The sequence below is a fragment of the Carcharodon carcharias genome, chromosome 17 (assembly GCF_017639515.1).
Source record: "Carcharodon carcharias isolate sCarCar2 chromosome 17, sCarCar2.pri, whole genome shotgun sequence".
Lineage (NCBI taxonomy): Eukaryota > Metazoa > Chordata > Chondrichthyes > Lamniformes > Lamnidae > Carcharodon > Carcharodon carcharias.
Genome location: NC_054483.1, coordinates 59,846,565 through 59,863,758, shown reverse-complemented (window position 1 = coordinate 59,863,758; position 17,194 = coordinate 59,846,565). Strand labels below are relative to the sequence as shown.

The window sequence follows — 17,194 nt, the reverse complement described above, 5'->3', positions numbered from 1 at the left end:
TCTCTTGGTCTAAACAAGGTAATGTTAAGGAGTTTCTTGGCCCAATTCATAAAAGATCTATGTTAAATATTTTTACTGATAAGATGTGCTTCCTATTAGATAGATACTTTATTGATATTCAGCAGGAGAGATTCCACATGGGTTAAATGTTAAAAACAAACCTACAAATTTCTTTTTTACTTATTGCAGATTTCTGATAAAGTTCAAAGTGCTTTTTTGAATATTCTATTAACTTTAAATAACTGTACTTTTTAAAATACTATATATCTTTTTATCTGAAGATATCAGAAATGAACAGCAGAATGGATAGCTAAGAAATGATTTCACCCTCACTATTCATCCAAGTTCTGACCTTGACCCCCTAGGCATGTTTTCCCCCTAGATAGAGAAAGAGAATCATTGTGTACATCTCCTGAGACCAGCTGAAAAGTAGTATTGGTGCAATTTATCTGTCTGACCACTCAGCCAGGGAATGGTGCCGACTGACGATGCAGAGCGGAAGTGACCAAGGAAGGCAAAAAAAAATTAAAAGGAGCACAGAAATATATTTTAGCATTGGCTTTTGGGTGCATTAAAATTATCAGTTTAGCTGTCACAATGTAAAAAGACTTTATAACCTTTGCTGTTGCTAGTTAGAATAGATTCACTTTTTAAGTCTACTTCAAGCCATCAGATAACAAGTTCTCTCATACTTCTTCTTGTAGTAAGCCTTATTAATGATGGCATAACTTCTAAAGAATATTCCAGGTTAAGCTACACTTTAATCAGCTGTTTGGACTGGCTACAAGCAGCTTTTTATTTATAGGAATTGGAGATTTTACCTCTGATCCAAAAGAAGCTAGTTGACTATGCAGATAGCTTTGTAAATGTGTTGTGGGGAGCATCGGAGTCTTTCAGTCCACCTTGGCAAGGATCTAATGTGCATTTATAATTAGGGCTACTGCAAAACCAATATTCCTTACAATATTACAGTCGCCAACCCATTCACAGCATAAGTGAAAGTAAGAATTCACATTTATATAGCACATTTCATATCCTGAGATGGCCCAAAGCAATTCACAGCTGAATTACTTTTGGTATACCCTTGGTTCATAGACAAACACAACAGCTAATTAGGGCACAGCAAGGGCCCACAAATGGTTTGCAAGATAAATACCAGCTAATCTATTTGGGTGGGTTTGTTTGGGGCAGACAGGAGGTTAGTTATTAGTTATGATACTAAGATCACTTTGTTTTTCTTTAATTAGTGTGAGGAGGCTTTTTATTTCCAACTGAGTAGGAAGACATGACACCACTTTAACATCTCAGCCAAAAGATAGCATCTCTGAAAATTCAGTAGTCCCTCAGTACTGTAAAGCCAGCACCTTAAGTGCTGAAGTAGAGCCTTTTGATTTAAAAAAGGCAAGATTATTACCACAGAGCAGAACTGACAGCAGGCAGCACCAGCAAATACGCTTGCATTTGCAATACTCTTAAACTCTCCACACGGTGAAGTTCCAAAGGGTGAGGCACTTCCTCATGGAAAGGAAGCAAAAAACAACAATAAGCACCTGGGATTACAGTCACGCAGTCAGCTGTCCATCTGAATATGGGGAAGAAAAATAAATATTCAGTAGGAACCCACTTTCTCAGAGACGACTGAACAAGCGAACCTTGTCTATTAATTCATTAAGCTGTGATTGAAAAGTGTTTATGTATAAGTCATTCTTATCATTTTGCTATGTACCTTTTATAACAGATCATTGCTCCTCCTGAGCGCAAGTACTCAGTCTGGATTGGTGGCTCCATCCTGGCCTCCCTCTCCACCTTCCAGCAGATGTGGATTAGCAAGCCTGAATACGATGAGGCTGGTCCATCTATTGTACACCGCAAATGCTTTTAAACCATCGTCTCTCCTCTCTCCTTCTGTCTTTTTTGTATCTTTTTGCAACAAGAAAACTGTGAATGTGCAATTAGACAAACAAACTTTCTACTATTTTCATTCCATTTCTCTGTCACTAGACATTAGCTGTTGCTTTAACTGAATGAATGGGAGTTTTTAAAATAAAGTCAGAATGTGCTGCCAGTATATTCACAATTGTCTTGTGTTTCCTGAAATATTCAACACCTATTTATTTAGCAGCATGATGACTAACTAGTCTGACATAACTAGAAACAAACATGCCAGGGGAAATTTAAGCTTTATCTTGGTTTATTTATTTCAAGCTGTTGCCTTTTATTTTAAAATCGGTTTGAAACTTTCAGATTAAACAACCTCCTATTGGTAGATTTATATGAGATCTGTCCACATTTTCCTCAAACGTCTACATCTCCTTTCACTAACCCTTGTCTGCTTTTACTTTCTTCTGAGAAATATAGTTATCTTGGGTTTAATGCTGAAAATTATGGTTTAATAAATTGTTGCAGGGGATGCTTGATTCAAGCAGTCCACTGGGTTTCTGAATTCAGGTGTGTTTTGTGCAGTTAAGATAATCTAATAATCCAATTTATAAAAAATATTCAATGGGAGCGCCCATTGCTATTTTTTCATTTTGTTATTCAATTCTGATCACTCAAATCAGACCTATTGAAAGTATAAGTATTACAAGTGACTATCAGTACTGTATCATGAAAACCAAAGAAATTTGTACAATGTGATAAGGCTACAAATCTGTTCCCCTTAACTCTTTAGATATTCTCATTATATGGGAACAAAGCAGGAGTAACATTTGGTAAAACCTTCATGTTTGATACATATATCGACTCAGTATAAAAAGTTATTGTAAGTGTTACATTTAAAGTACTCTGTATTGACTTCAGTAATAATCCGTTACATTGCTAATTGAGTATCATTCCCATTGGTGTAAACTGTTCCTTTAAACTAGTTAATTTCCCTTAAACTATTAGAGAAAATTAATTTTGGACGTGAATAAATAGGTTGCAAGTAAAATAAAAAAAATAATGGGGTGTACTTTCATCATTTCTATATTGTAAATTTGTTAGCAAATATATAACCATTATCTAAGTAATTGATACTGCAAATTTGATGCAATATTTACAGTATATAATGTAGCTGCTTCCTAAAACCCAGCTAATCCTGTACAGCAAATATATGTGTTCACAAGCGGGTACATCTCACAAGAATTAATATGTTAAAAAGCACAGCATTGGTCACGTGATGCTTTATCCCCATTCTCTCAGTGTTAGGTTACAAATTACGAAAAAATTTATGAATTCAGCTGGGAATTTGTTAAAGAGACAACTGATAGAACAGTGTTGTCCAATGCAGTAGCCACATGTGAATAATTGAGAATCCAGATGTGCCCAAATGCATTTCTGATTAGTGTATCAAAATTAAGTCACAGTTGTTGGACAGGTGAACTAAAACCCTTCTGGGTGTTTGTTGGCAAATAGGAAGCAGAAAGCAGAGTGTGCAAGTGTTTTTAGTTACTGAATGATGAAAGATGTGCATTAATTAAGCATACTCACGCAGAGTACATTTACTTATATTGTGTGAGTATATGGATTAGTGGATGTGGTTAAAACAGTATCACTGCAGCCACACCTGTGACTAGTCAGCAATTTCTCTTGGTGACACTGGCCTGGAAAGTTTTGCTTCGGCAAAAATAAACATGATGATTTTATGTGACCCAGTCAACATGGGATCAAACAGATGGCTAAATCTGGTGGCAGTTGGATAATATCATGGGGAATGCCCTAATATTCAATGATGACCCAAAATGCCATCTGGAAGAGTATTAACTTTTGCTGGATTGCACTTCTAAATCCAAAACCAAAATAGAAAAGCACATACCAAAGAAACAAACTGCATTTATTGGCTTCTGAGTGTAGTTCAGGTTCAATTTTATAAACACTTTCTTTTGGATAACTAGCATTTGTAATTTCACATTATACAAGTGAAATACTTGGTGCATTTCAAAAAGAAATATTAACCACCGGTATAACTTATTTAACCCGAATGTACAAAAAGAGTGTTAAATAATCCAGTTGGCTGAAACTGGTCATAAAAACTTGAAGGAAACATATTGTTTATTCTTACAGTAGAAATAATTTATACAGGTTTCAAGAATGTAGTAGGCTCACGTTGTCACCTCATGTCCAAGATGATTATATTCATATCTTTTACAACGATGTGCTTGCAAGTCTGAAACAGAATCAGTCATGAGTTTGACATGTACATTTCTGCTCACACAGTACTGTAATAAACAAGCCGGTATTAAACAAGCAAACCTCTAGAGCAAAGCTCCCAACGAATACTATGTATTTCTTCAACTCTTCAGTCTTCTTTTTAATTGTATAATGGATTTTATTATTCATTATGTGGGTGCTTCATGGTTTCTACCTGTAACATTTTATTCCTTTTCTCTGTAATTTTTTTGTTAAAGCCTCCAACTCTAGCCTTTTGTGTTTCCTCATCCACCACACCCTAAGCACCCCTCCCCGACCCACCCGTGGCAGCCACACCATCAGCAATCTAGGCTGTAAGCTTTCGAATTCCCTCACTAAATCTTTCCCCACCCTTCACTGCCCTTTCGGAAAGCTCGGAAAAATCTGCTGCTGTGATCAAGATCCTTGTTACCCTTCCCAATAAATCCTCCTTTGATTCAGTGTCAGTTCTTGTCTGAGATATTTATCCTAAAAGCATAGCTTAAATGCAAGTTGTTGGTGTACATTAGTTGGAGACATGAAGATGGCAAGCGAAACCAAGGCATGACAGAATAAAGAAAGAAAAAACAAATTAATAGAAGGACTGCTCTATGCTGAAATATAATAGAAGTCTTGCATATAGCACGCATTCCCAATAATATTTTCCCATCACACTTCATTGATAACACCCCACATTACAGCTTGCAAACAATTTGTCCTCAGACATATTGGGAGCAATTCTATCGGAGATGGTCTGGTACATTTTTACATGTAATTTACTTGTGCTTAAAATCAAATGCAATTGTAATCCGATTAAATCAGCAAAGTGATGGAAAGTGTCATTGACAGTGATATCAAGCGGCACTTAGCAATAATGTGCTCATTGATGCTCAGTTTGGGTCCTCCAGGGCCACTCAGCTCCTGACCTCATTACAGCCTTGGTCCAAACATAGACACAAGAGCTGAACTCAAGAGGTGAGGTGAGAGTGACTGCCCTTGACATCAAAGCCACATTTGACTGAGTGTGGCATCAAGGAGCCTTAGCAAAACTGAAGCCAATGGGAATCAATGGGAAAACTCTCTGTTTGTTGGAGTTATACCTAACACAAAGGAAGATGATTGTGATTGTTGGAGATCAATCATCTCAGTCCCAGAACATCCCTGCAGGAATTCATCAGGATAGTGTCCTCGGCCCAACTATCTTCAGCTGCTTCATCAATGACCTTCCCTCATCGTAAGGTCAGAAGTGGGAATGGTCACTGATGATTGCATAATGTTCAGCACCATTCATAACTCCTCAGATACTGAAGCAGTTCAGGTCCAAATGCAGCAAGACCTGGACAATATCCAGGTTTGGGCTGATAACTAGCAAGCAGCATTCAAGCCACACAAGTGCCAGGCAATGACCACCTCAAACAAGAGAGAAAACTAACTATATCCCTTTGACATTCAATGGCATTACCATCGCTGTACCCCCCATTATCAACATCCTGGGGGTTACCATTGACCATAAACAGAACTGGACCAGCCATATAAATAGTGTGGCTACAAGAGCAGGTCAGAGGCAGGGAATTCTGCACCAAGTAACTCAACTCCTGACTCCTCAAATCCTGTCCACCATCTACAAGGCATAAGTCAGGAATGTGATGGAATAATTCCCACTTGCCTGGATGAGTCCAGACCCAACAACATTCAAGAAGCTTGACACCATCCAGGACAAAGCAGCCCTCTCAATTGGCACCCCATCCACCACCTTTAACATTCAATCCTTCCACCATTGATGCTGAGTGGCAGCAGTGTGTACCATCTACAAGATGCACTGCAGCAGCTCAAGACTTCATCAAGAGCACCTTCTGAACCCATGACCTCTACCACCTAGAAGGACAAGGGCAGCAGATAGATGAGAACACCACCACCTGGAAATTCCCCTCCAAGTCACTCACCATCCTGACTTGGAAATATATCGCCGTTCCTTCACTGTCGCTGGGTCAAAATCCTGGAACTCCCTCCCTAACAGCACTGTGGATGTACCTACACCACACGGATTGCAGCGGTTCAAGAAGGCAGCTCACCACCACCTTCACAAGGGCAATTAGGGATGGGCAGTAAATGATGGTTAGCCAGCAATGCCTGCATCCCATGAAGGAATAAATTTATAAAAATGAAGCAACTGTTTTGCCAATACAAAAGCAAAATGCTGCAGGTGCTGGAAGTCTGAAATAAATGCAGAAAGTGCTGGAAATGCTCAGCAGGTCAGACAGAATCTGTGGAGAGAGAATCAGAGTTAAGGTTTCATGGCTATGAGTTACTGTCAAAACTGGAAAAAAAACTTAATTTTTAAGCAAGTACAGAGATAGGGAAAGGGAGAGGGGAGGAAAGGACAGAAGGCAATGTCTGTGGAAGTCAGGTGCAATTAAATGACAAAAGGGGTGATGGTGCAAGGCAAAAGGGGGTGGTAATGGAACGTAAGGAAAAAAAGATGGGTCTCGAGGAGGTGTGACTAGGTAAAGCAAGGTCATCACTAACTGCTGCTACTCAAAAAGAAATGAGGGAGGAGGTTAAGATTCAAAATTATTGAACTCAAGGATGAGTCCAGAAACTATCAAGTGCCTGGTCCAGAGATTAGGTGCTATTCCTCGAGAATGCATTGAGCTTCCTTGGAACTGTTTAGGAGGCCAAGGGCAGAGAGGTCAGAGTGGTAGAGGGGCAGGGAATTGAAATGACAGGTGACCATAAGGCCAGGGTCATTCCCATAGTTGGAAGGAAGATGCTCGATAAAATGGCCATCCAATTTGCATTTGGTCTCTCCAGTGTACAGGAGACTGCATTGTGATCATCGAATACGGTGTGCTTGGCTCTAACTAAGGATTTCCCTCCACCTTAGTTGATAGGGTCTCAATCATACATGTTCCATTTCCTGCACTTCTGCCCTCTCTCCCTGTCCTCCCTCCTGGAATCATGATAGGGTTCCTCGTCAGCCTCCACATTCAATGGATCATCCGCCACCATCTCCAGCATGAGGCCACCACCGCACGTATATACCCACTTGCTTTCAGCATTCCAAAGGGACTATTTGGTCTGTGATTCCAAGTTCACACCTCAATCACCCCCAACACCAGCTTCTCTTCCCACAGCACTTTCCCATACAAGCACAGGAAATGCAATACCTGTCCTGTTACCTCCTCCCTTCTGCCTATTTAAGGCCTCAAATGCTACTTCCATGTGAAACAGTGATTCACTTGTACTTCTTTCAATTTAGCATACTGTATTCGCTGCCTGTAATGCGGTCTCCTCTACACTTGGGAAATCAACACAAATTGGGTGACCACTTTGAGAAGCACCCCTGTTCAGTCTGCAAGCATGACCTCAAGCTTCTGGTCACCTGTCATTTTAATTCTCTGCCTCTCTTTCATTCCAACCTCTGACCTCGGTCGCCTACAGTGTTCCAATTAAGCTCAGTGTAAACCCTGGGGGGAACAGCAGCAAAGCCTTTGATTAGACTGCCCTATTTTGCTTTGGACAACAGCTGTCGGTGATGATTCCTCTTTTACCCATTTACACCTCCTCCAGACCTATCTATTGTTTCTTTACTTGTCTCATTGCCATCCCCTTTTGCCTTGCGCCAACATCCCTGTTGTCATTTAATCTCTGCTGCCCTCCACCGTATCAGACAGTGCTGTTTGTACTCCTCCCCACCCCACCTTTCCCCATTTCGATGTCTCTGTACTTGCTTTAGCCTGTTACATCTCTAACTTACCCCCGCTCGGACAAAAGGTCATCGATCTGAAACACTAACTCTCTCTCTCTCTCCAGAGTGCTGCCTGAACTGCTGATTATTTCCAGCATTTTCTGCTATTATTTTGCTACTAATTCAGTATTTATGTCAAGGATATGATGAATGCCTGCATCACAAGGATTTGCATATGCAACCGTCAAATGATATATTAAAACTTGCATTTGTTTTCAGAGAATAACTCTATATTATCTATTGTAAAGCTTATTTTATATACAGTGCAAGATTATTTTTAAATCAATGATAACCTTTAATGATTTAAATATTTGTTCCCATATTTATGACCTTCCCAGCCTATCTGTTAATTTTCCTTAAACTTTGGTCTTTTTGCCTTATTGTTGTTGATTATTTGAGAAATGAGCTAATCATGCTCTGCTTTTACATGCACTCAAGAATTATGACCACTTGGTTAAGTTAGCAGAGAATGAGGTGCATTGTGGAACTGTACCTTATTCGGGAGCCAGTAATTTCAGAAGAAGAAGGGCGAACATTGATAGACAAAGGCCATATTCAAAATTGAAGTTCATTTCTTTTAAAGTATGGCTTGACACAGGGATGCTACTTCACTGCAGCAGGAGTGAAGCCTAATCAGTATCACAGATCACAGGGCCGTGACTTCATATTTCATGTTTCAGTACACTTCAAGCGACACTACACAATTTGGATAACTTCACATGAACTAAATTGATTAGGTAACTACATAATTTGGGCTTATTTTAAGAATGTTTCTCCTAAAAATTTTAGCTTACAACATCCCAAGCTTAATTCTTAAAATTAAATTCAAAAGTGTAACACCAGCTGTTCAAAGCAAGAAATGATAACTGAATCTCATATTAAATACAGTAAACATACTTGATATAGTGCTGGTTCCTTAGAATGTGGGTGAAACCCTTTCTTTCGACAGGCGGACACCTCCTGTATTCCTGCAGGAGTCAGCCGGAAGGCTCCAGTTCTAGAAAATATCAGAAGTTCAATCAATAAAAATTGATGACATCATTCAAAGCTAAATAAATCATATGCAGACATATGGCATAATTCAAGCTATTAATGCAAACACAGAAGCTTCAATTGTACGCAAAACATTTACACAAATTCCAAATGTGAAATTTTTAAAATATAGATATATAGATAACCCCAGCAGCAGGGCTGTGGTGCTGCTAAATGGCCATGTTCAAGCTTATGCCTGCAACTGTGATCGTCGCTTCTCCTCAAGGAACAATGATTGAATACGAGTCACCTTGGGACACTCCCAGACCAATTGGTGCAGGCCTGCTTGGCAACAGTTGCCTGCCCATCCTTCAGTAAGGAATGGTGCTCAGTGAAGATTGAAAAACCAGAAGGAATAAAATAAAGACGTTAAACCTTCTCATTTTTTTATACTCAATGTTAATGTGAATAGCCACAGTTAAGTTCATTATTTGTGAGGGAAGGAAAAGAAATTCTGATACATGTTGTTTTAAAAGGAAAGGGAAAATCCAAGATGCATGGTTCATGCTCAAAAGAGGGAGGCAGTGGCATAGCAGTATTGTCACTGGACTATTATTCCAGAGACCCAGGGTAATGCCCTTGGGAACCAGGGGTTTGAATCCCACGGCAGATGAAGTTTGTATCCAACAAAAATCTGGAATTAAAAGTCTGATTATGACCATGAAACCATTGCCAATTGTTGTAAAAACCTATCTGGTTCACTGGCATCTGTTAGGGAAGGATATCTGCTGTCCTTACCAGGTCTGTCCTACATGTGGCTCCAGACCCACAGTAATGTATGTAGTTGACTCTTACAAAGGCAATTAGGGATGGGCAATAAATGCTGACCTAGCCAGCGACGCCCACATTCCATGAACAAATTTTTTAAAAAGTACTCGTCTAACCTCTACATAAAAATACCACATCACATGTTAGTTGGAAAACAAGAATCTAAATAGGGCAAAGGAGAAAAGGGATCCGGGAGTATGAATAGACAAATCACCAAAAGTAACAACGTAGTTTAATAAGGCTGCAAAAATCAGATTTAAGGTTTATTTCTAGAGAGGTAGAATTGAAAAGTAAAGTTATGCTAAACTTATATTAAATCTTGGTTAGACCACACTTGGAAATAGTGTTCTGATCACCATATTATTAAAAGAATGTAGAGGATATAGACAAGATTTACATGGACAATGCCAGAAACATGAGGTTAAACCTGGCAGGAAAAGATGAACAGGCTGGGTCTCTTTTACCTTGAAAAGAGAAGACCCAGAAGTTACATAATAGAGGTATTTAAAATTAGGGAAGATTTTGATAGATAAGATAGAGAGAGTGTTTCTACTTGTGGGAAAGAGTAAAACTGAAGGCCATCAATATAAGATAGTCATCAAAAAATCCAACAGGGAATTCAGAAGAAACGTCTTTACTTGGAGACTGGTAAGAATGTAGAACTTGCTACCAAGTGAGTGGTTGAGGCAAATAGGTATATTTAAGGGGATGTTATAAGCATCTGAGGGAGAAGAGGATAGAGGGTTATACTGATAGAGTTAGATGAGGAAAAATGAGCGCGGGATATAGACTCAGGATGGTGTCAGAGGACTGGAGAATTGCAAGCTTTGTTCAAAAAGGGTGTAAAGATAAACCCAGAAATTATCTCATCATTCAGTTTAACCTCAGTGGTGGGAAAACTTTTTAAAATGATAATCCAGGACAAAATTAACACTTGGGCAACTATGGGTCTATTAAGGAAAGCCAGCATGTATTTGTTAATATTAATTTATCTTTAACTAATTGGCTTGAGTTTTTTGATAAAGAAACAGAAAGGGACAATGAGGGTAATGATGTGGTGTACATGGACTTCCAAAAGACATTTGATAAAGTGCCGCACAACAGACTTGTGAGCAAAGTTAGAGCTCATGGAATAAAAAGGACAGTAGCAATATGAATACGAAATTGGCTGAGTGACAGGAAACAAAGGTGAACGGTTGTTTTTCGGATTGGAGAAAGGTTTACAGAGGAGCTCCCCAGCAGTCAGTGCTTTCCCTGATATATAATAATGACCTGGACCCTGGTTCACAGGGCAAATTTTCAAAATTCGCGAATGATGCGAAACTTGGGAATATTGAGAACCATGAGGAGGATAGTGTAGAACTTCAAAAATTCATGCACCGGTTCGTGGATAGGTGGCAAATAAAATGTAATGCAGAGAAGCATGAAATTATTAATTTTGGTAGGATGACCACAGGGAGACAATATAAAATAAAGGGTAAAGTGGGTGCAGTAGCAGAGGTGTATGTGTGCATAAATCATTGAACGTGGCAGGACTGGTTGAGAGTGCGGTTAACAAAGCATACAGCATCCTGAGCTTTATCAATAAGGGTTTGGAATACAAAAGCAAGGAAGTTATGTTAAACCTGTATAAAACACTGGCTCAGCCTTCATTGGAGTATTGCGTCCATTTCCGGGTACCACACTGTTGATGTGAAGATGTAGATGTGAAGGCATTAGAAAGGGTGCAGAAAAGATTCACACGAATGGTCCCAGGCTTGAGAATTGTCAATTATATAGAAAGATTGCAGAAGTTGGGACTGGTCTCCTTGGAGAAGAGAAGGTTGAGAGGAGTTGTGATAGAGGTATTCAAAATCATGAAGGGCCTGGAAGTAGATAGGGAGAAACTATTCCCATCGGTGGGAGGATTGAGGGCATAGATTTAAGATAATTGGAAAAGAAGCAATGGTGACATGAGGAAAAACTTTTTTACATAGCGACTGGTTAGAATCTAGAAGGTTCTGCCTGAGAGTGTGTTGGAGGCAGGTTTTATCCAGGCATTCAAGAGGGAATTGGATTATTATCCGAAAGGGAACCTTTTGCAGGATTACAGTGAAAAGGCAGAGAAATGACACTAGGTGAATTGCTTTTTCAGAGGGTCAGCACAGACTTGATTGGCTGAATGGCCTTCTTCTGTACTGTAACCATTCTATGATTCTTTGAGATTCAACTGAAGCATAAACATTGGCATGGACTGGTTGGACTGAATGGCCTGTTTCTATGCCATATATTCTATGTAATTATAAAGATATTTGTACAGTTTTAAGAAACCTTCCTGCCCTAATATTTCCAGACCACTGCACAGGATATCACTGACAGGAAACAAATGACTATATCTCGAAGCTGCTACATTCATTTCAATGGGGGTCACGACCCTGAGCTACCCTGAGTCCCAACTGAGATCCGATTAACCTGAGAAAACATGCTACCCGTTGGCCATCTTGGCCAAAAGAGTGAAAATCACTGAAATTAAATAGATACAGGAAACTAAACTATAAAAGTCAGTAGTCATTTCACAAACTCTCATGCTGACAGAAGCCTTGGCTGCCAACTGTACATCTCAGAAATCTGGAACCTGCTCACAGTTTTTCAATTATATTAGTTAGTCAATCATGATTGAGAGAACTTGTATTTATATGGCACCTTTCATGGCCTCAGGATAATCCAAAGAGCACTTTTGAATTGTAGTCAGTGTGGGAACATAGGAAACGCTGCAGCCAAATTGCATACAAGCGACAATGTGATCTGGCCGAATAATCTGTTTTAGTGATTTTGGTTCAGGGATAAATATTGTCAGAACATTGAGCAGAACTCCCCTGCTCTTTTTCAAAATAGTGCCGTGGATGTTTTACATCTAGCCAAGAGGCAGGATAGGGTCTTGGTTTAATGTCGTCCAAAAACAACATCTCCAACCAGATAGCATTCCTTTAGCACTGCACTGGAATGGCAGCCTAGACATTCTACTCATATCACTGGCATGGAACTTAAACACACATCCTCCTGACTCGGAAGCAAAAGTACTACCAACTGAGCCAAAGTATGTCGCATAATCCAAATTTCCAATACATGCATTCTGCAGGCAAAGATCCCCGCAGGGAGAGTACAAGTACAGACTTGTAAAATGACCCTTTGTTGTCTATTAATTCAAGCCTGATAATTCCTTTTCCAATGACACCAATTTGTTCCCAAAATACAAAATCAGGACTATTAGATTTTGATTAGCACAAGTATAAACAGAAACAAAAATGTTCAGTTGCCTGTCGGCTTTTACATATATGTCACAATTTAAATTTGCATTGCTCGTGCAAAATAAAACCAACTCACTCATTGTGCTTTGGAGCACAAACTATTGCAATGGCCTCTGGCAACATCAGCTGGTAAGAGCAGTGAGTATGAAGATCCACACTTGATAGAAATGCAGTCTGTGTCGGATGAGTCTGTAAAGAGATACTTTTCTTAAAAATCCTTGTTTAATGCAAAAGTCATAGATAAATCTTTGTATTCATGTCTTCATTTATACTCTCTGCCTAGGCAAACACATCATTTATCTCGATCAGAAGGGCAGGACATTGAGTCCTGTGAATATCTCTTCAAACAGAATCAGTACATTTGGTTGATGCAACAAGAAATACACTTGATCCCCAACTGTAAGGAAGTGCTGCTACAGCTGTACAGGGCCTTAGTGAGGCTCCATCTAAAGTACTGTGTGTACAGTTTTGATCTCTTTACAAAAGGATTTAATTGTATTCGAAGCATTTCAGAGAAGGTTCGCTCAACTAATTCTTGGAATGAAAGGGATATCATATGAGGAAAGATTGAGCAGGTTGGTCTATACCCAACAGAGTTTAGAAGATCTTAGGTGATCTTATTGAAATATATAAGATCCTGAGGAGACTTGACAAGGTGGATGCCGATCATCCAACTCAATAGCCTGCTCCCGCTTTCTCCCTATATCCTTTGATCCCTTTTACCCCAAGAGCTATATCTAACTCCTTCTTGAAAATATACAATGTTTTGGCCTCAACTACTTTCTGTGGTTGTGAATTCCACCGGCTCACCACTCTCTGGGTGAAGAAATTTCTCCTCATCTCAGTCCTAAATGGTTTATCCTGTATCCTCAGACTGTGACCCCTGGTTCTGGAATCCCCCACCATTGAGAACTACCTTCCTGCATCTACCCTGTCTAGTCCTGTTAGAATTTTATATGTTCCTATGAGATCCCCCCTCATTCTTCTGAACTCTAGTGAAAATAATCCTAACCGACTCAATCTCTCCTCATATGGTAATCTCGCCATCCCAGGAATCAATCTGGTAAACCTTCGCTGCACTCCCTCTATAGCAAGAACATCCTTCCTCAGATAAGGAGGCCAAACTACACACAATATTCCAGATGTGGTCTCACCAAGGCCCTGTATAATTACAGCAAGACATCCCTGTTCCTGTACTCAAATCCTCTGGCTATGAAGGCCAGCATACCATTTGCCTTCTTTACCGCCTGCTACACCTGCATGCTTACCTTCAGTGACTGGTGTACAAGGACACCCAGGTCTCGTTGCATATTCCCCTCTCTCAATTTATAGCCATTAAGATAATAATCTGCCTTCCTGTTTTTGCTATCAAAGTAGATAGCCTCACATTTATCCACATTATACTGCATCTGCCATGCATTTGCCCACTCACTCAGCTTGTCCAAATCACACTGAAGCATCTCTGCATCCTCCTCACAGCTCATCCTCCCACCCAGCTTTGTGTCATCTGCAAATTTGGAGATATTACATTTAGTTCCCTCATCTAAATCATTAATATATATTGTGGATAACTGGGGTCCCAGCACCAATCCTTGTAGTACCCCAATAAGTCACTGCCTGCCATTCGGAAAAAGACCCGTTTAGTCTCACTCTTTGTTTCCTGTCTGCCAACCAGTTTTCTATGTAGAATAAGGCATTGTTCTCACAACAGTCGTCTACTTCATTCCTCACAAGCAGATAACACAGCTAAGGCAAGGAGATAAGACTGCAGGAATTCACCAAGGCTCCTTAGACAGCACCTTCCAACCCACTACCACTACCATCTAGAAGGACAAGGGCAGCAGACACATGGGAACACCACCACCTGCAAGTTCCCCTCCGAGCCACACACCATCCTGACTTGGAAATATATCACCGTTCCTACACTGGAATTCCCTGCCTAACAGCACTGTGGGTGTACCTACACCACTTGGACTGCAGCGGTTCTAAAAGGCAGCTTACCATCATCTTCTCAAGGGCAATTAGGGATGGGCAATAAATGCTGGCCCAGCCAGCAAGGCCCACATCCTGTGAATGAATTAAAAAAAATGGTTGTTTTCCTCTCTCCAACACCCCCAGTCACCACCTTTATCTTTTTCTTATCTCTCTCATTCACATCTCCTATCCTCTTCCCTCCCTGTCTCCCTCATTCACCCATTAAGTTAGCACTCTGTATACACACCATTATCTTGATAGATCAAACCCGTTACATGTTCATTGTCACCATAAAATTAAACCTTAGTTGACCTGTTAAGCATATATTTGAATAACAGATAAAAGGCTCTGTTTCATTATGCTGTCCAAGTTTAAGAAGCCCAAATGTGAACATCAACCATAACAAGGAAGTGTACCATGGTCTCTTACTTGAGAGTGGTGAACTTAATTCAGATACAGAGCCCTTTTAAATTATATGTAATTAATTAGTACATTTTATTGGTATGAGACTAGTGTTCAGATACTTAACTTGTCTAAAATTCCTTACCGTACTATAATGGCAGATGTGGTTAACCCATTTGTTTCAGGCAAACAGGTTAAACATCCATACAGTAGTATCCCACAGTGTGAATGCAAAGTGTGGCATCTTCCTCACATAAATCAGAACATTCATTTCATTAACTTACATGGATCCAGCCCAGAGTGATGAGGTCATGTTGTTCCTGAATAGTAAACAGTTCCTCTTCATTCTCAGTGTCACAGTAATCTGGTCCCCCAGACTGTTTGGGTATTATCACGTGTGTAATTATAAACTCATCATGTGTCTACAAATAGAATGACAGAGAATTGTAAGCATCAATATTACAATTTTTAAAAAAAAGATAGATTAGTGTCATAACAAATCAGATAGAAAGCATACTTCAAATGTTACAATCATGTATATTTATTTTGATGTGAGGTTAGGGTCTACATTTCTTCATGGGAGTAACAAGTAACAGTGCATTGAAACATTGGGCAGAATTTTGCCCTTGGTGGGCGTGCGGGCCCCACCAGCTCGGCAGTGGGCGGACAGCCAACCCCCGCCGCCGAAACGGGCCCCGCAGCCACTTTGAGTGGGCGGGCCAATTAAGGCCCACCCAGAGGGCTGCCCAACGGGAAGCGCTCTGCACTTCCTGTGTGAGGGGTGGGGGGGCGGATTCCCTAACTGTCAAAGTGCGCTCTTTTGCGCGCACAGAAATCTCCCTGAGGCTTTAAGTTTTAAACATGTAAATAGAGAAGTTTAAAAATGTTAAAACATGTCCCCACATGAGCTGGGAAATGTCAATGAATTTTCTTTTATATTTATTCTATTTCTAAACACTTCATGAAACCTCATCCTGCCCGTGGATGAGGTTCCACGAAAAATGTGAAGGCCGCCTGGGATCATCGCCTGCCTGCTAACCTTAAGGTTGGACTGGCAGCTTTCTTAACTGCCTTAATTGATTTTTTAATGGCCTTTATTGGCCGTTGACATTTTGGCGGGCGCACAGCTGACTCTGGTGTGTGCCCGCCGAATGAAATATCACAATGATGTTGGGACGCACGCCTGACATCATCGCGCATCATTTTACACATCAGCAAGCGGGCCCCGTCCCCGACCGCTGAGCCAAAAATTCTGCCCCCGATCAGGACAGTTCCCAAAAACTACACCCCCTCCACCCAACTCCCCAACATCCCTGCATCATTAAGAGCTTTTTCAAATGACAGAATCAGGATGCCTGTTACTGACAAAATGTCTAAAGGAGACAATATTTACACAGTAACTATGTTCAAAGATTCCCGGAGTACAAACAAGAGAAAGTTGGGCAGAAGTTTGTAAGGAACAGAGAGATTGTGACACTAGTGATTATTAAGAACTCATGGCTGGTATATGGGTGTTGGCTGCACTGACACTGGGCCAGGTTTGTGACTGGTGCCCCTGAACTGACTCTTGCCATCTATACCACTAAATCCTGCTCTCTCATCCCAAAAGCAGAATCAGAGACTCGCCAAAGAGTGAGCTTGCTGTTCGGTTAAGGGGAATGGATTTAGCAGTGTAAGCAGTTGCTATCCAGACATGTACACCTGCCCTAGAGTTCAAAATCTTCACTGCTTTTTGTTTATGCCAAATAGTACATGCTGCTAGTTAATAGAAAGAGAAATTTACATTTATTTAGTATCATTCACAACCTAGAGACATCCCAAATTGCTCTATAGCTAA

At 40.3% G+C, this 17,194-nt stretch overlaps 2 protein-coding genes across 6 annotated transcripts in view; one reads left to right on the top strand and one right to left on the bottom strand.

Moving 5' to 3' along the window:
• Positions 1 to 2,065, top strand: part of acta2 (actin alpha 2, smooth muscle) — a 39,963-nt gene extending 37,898 nt beyond the window's left edge. For all 3 annotated transcript variants that reach the window (XM_041209466.1, XM_041209468.1, XM_041209465.1), the window contains exon 9: positions 1,739 to 2,065. In XM_041209466.1, coding sequence (XP_041065400.1) covers positions 1,739 to 1,882 — 144 coding nt within the window. In that variant the 3' untranslated portion in view covers positions 1,883 to 2,065. The remainder of the gene's footprint in view (positions 1 to 1,738) is intronic.
• A 1,727-nt stretch (positions 2,066 to 3,792) lies between these two features.
• Positions 3,793 to 17,194, bottom strand: part of stambpl1 (STAM binding protein-like 1) — a 65,062-nt gene continuing 51,660 nt past the window's right edge. For 2 of the 3 annotated variants that reach the window (XM_041209462.1, XM_041209463.1), the window contains exons 8-11: positions 15,642 to 15,779; positions 13,058 to 13,170; positions 8,792 to 8,891; positions 3,793 to 4,144 (exon numbers count right to left, since the gene is read on the bottom strand). In XM_041209462.1, the coding sequence (XP_041065396.1) occupies positions 4,088 to 4,144; positions 8,792 to 8,891; positions 13,058 to 13,170; positions 15,642 to 15,779 (408 nt within the window). In that variant the 3' untranslated portion in view covers positions 3,793 to 4,087. Of the gene's footprint in view, positions 4,145 to 8,791; positions 8,892 to 13,053; positions 13,171 to 15,641; positions 15,780 to 17,194 lie in introns of those variants that run through there. The other variant, XM_041209464.1, reaches the window with a different exon arrangement.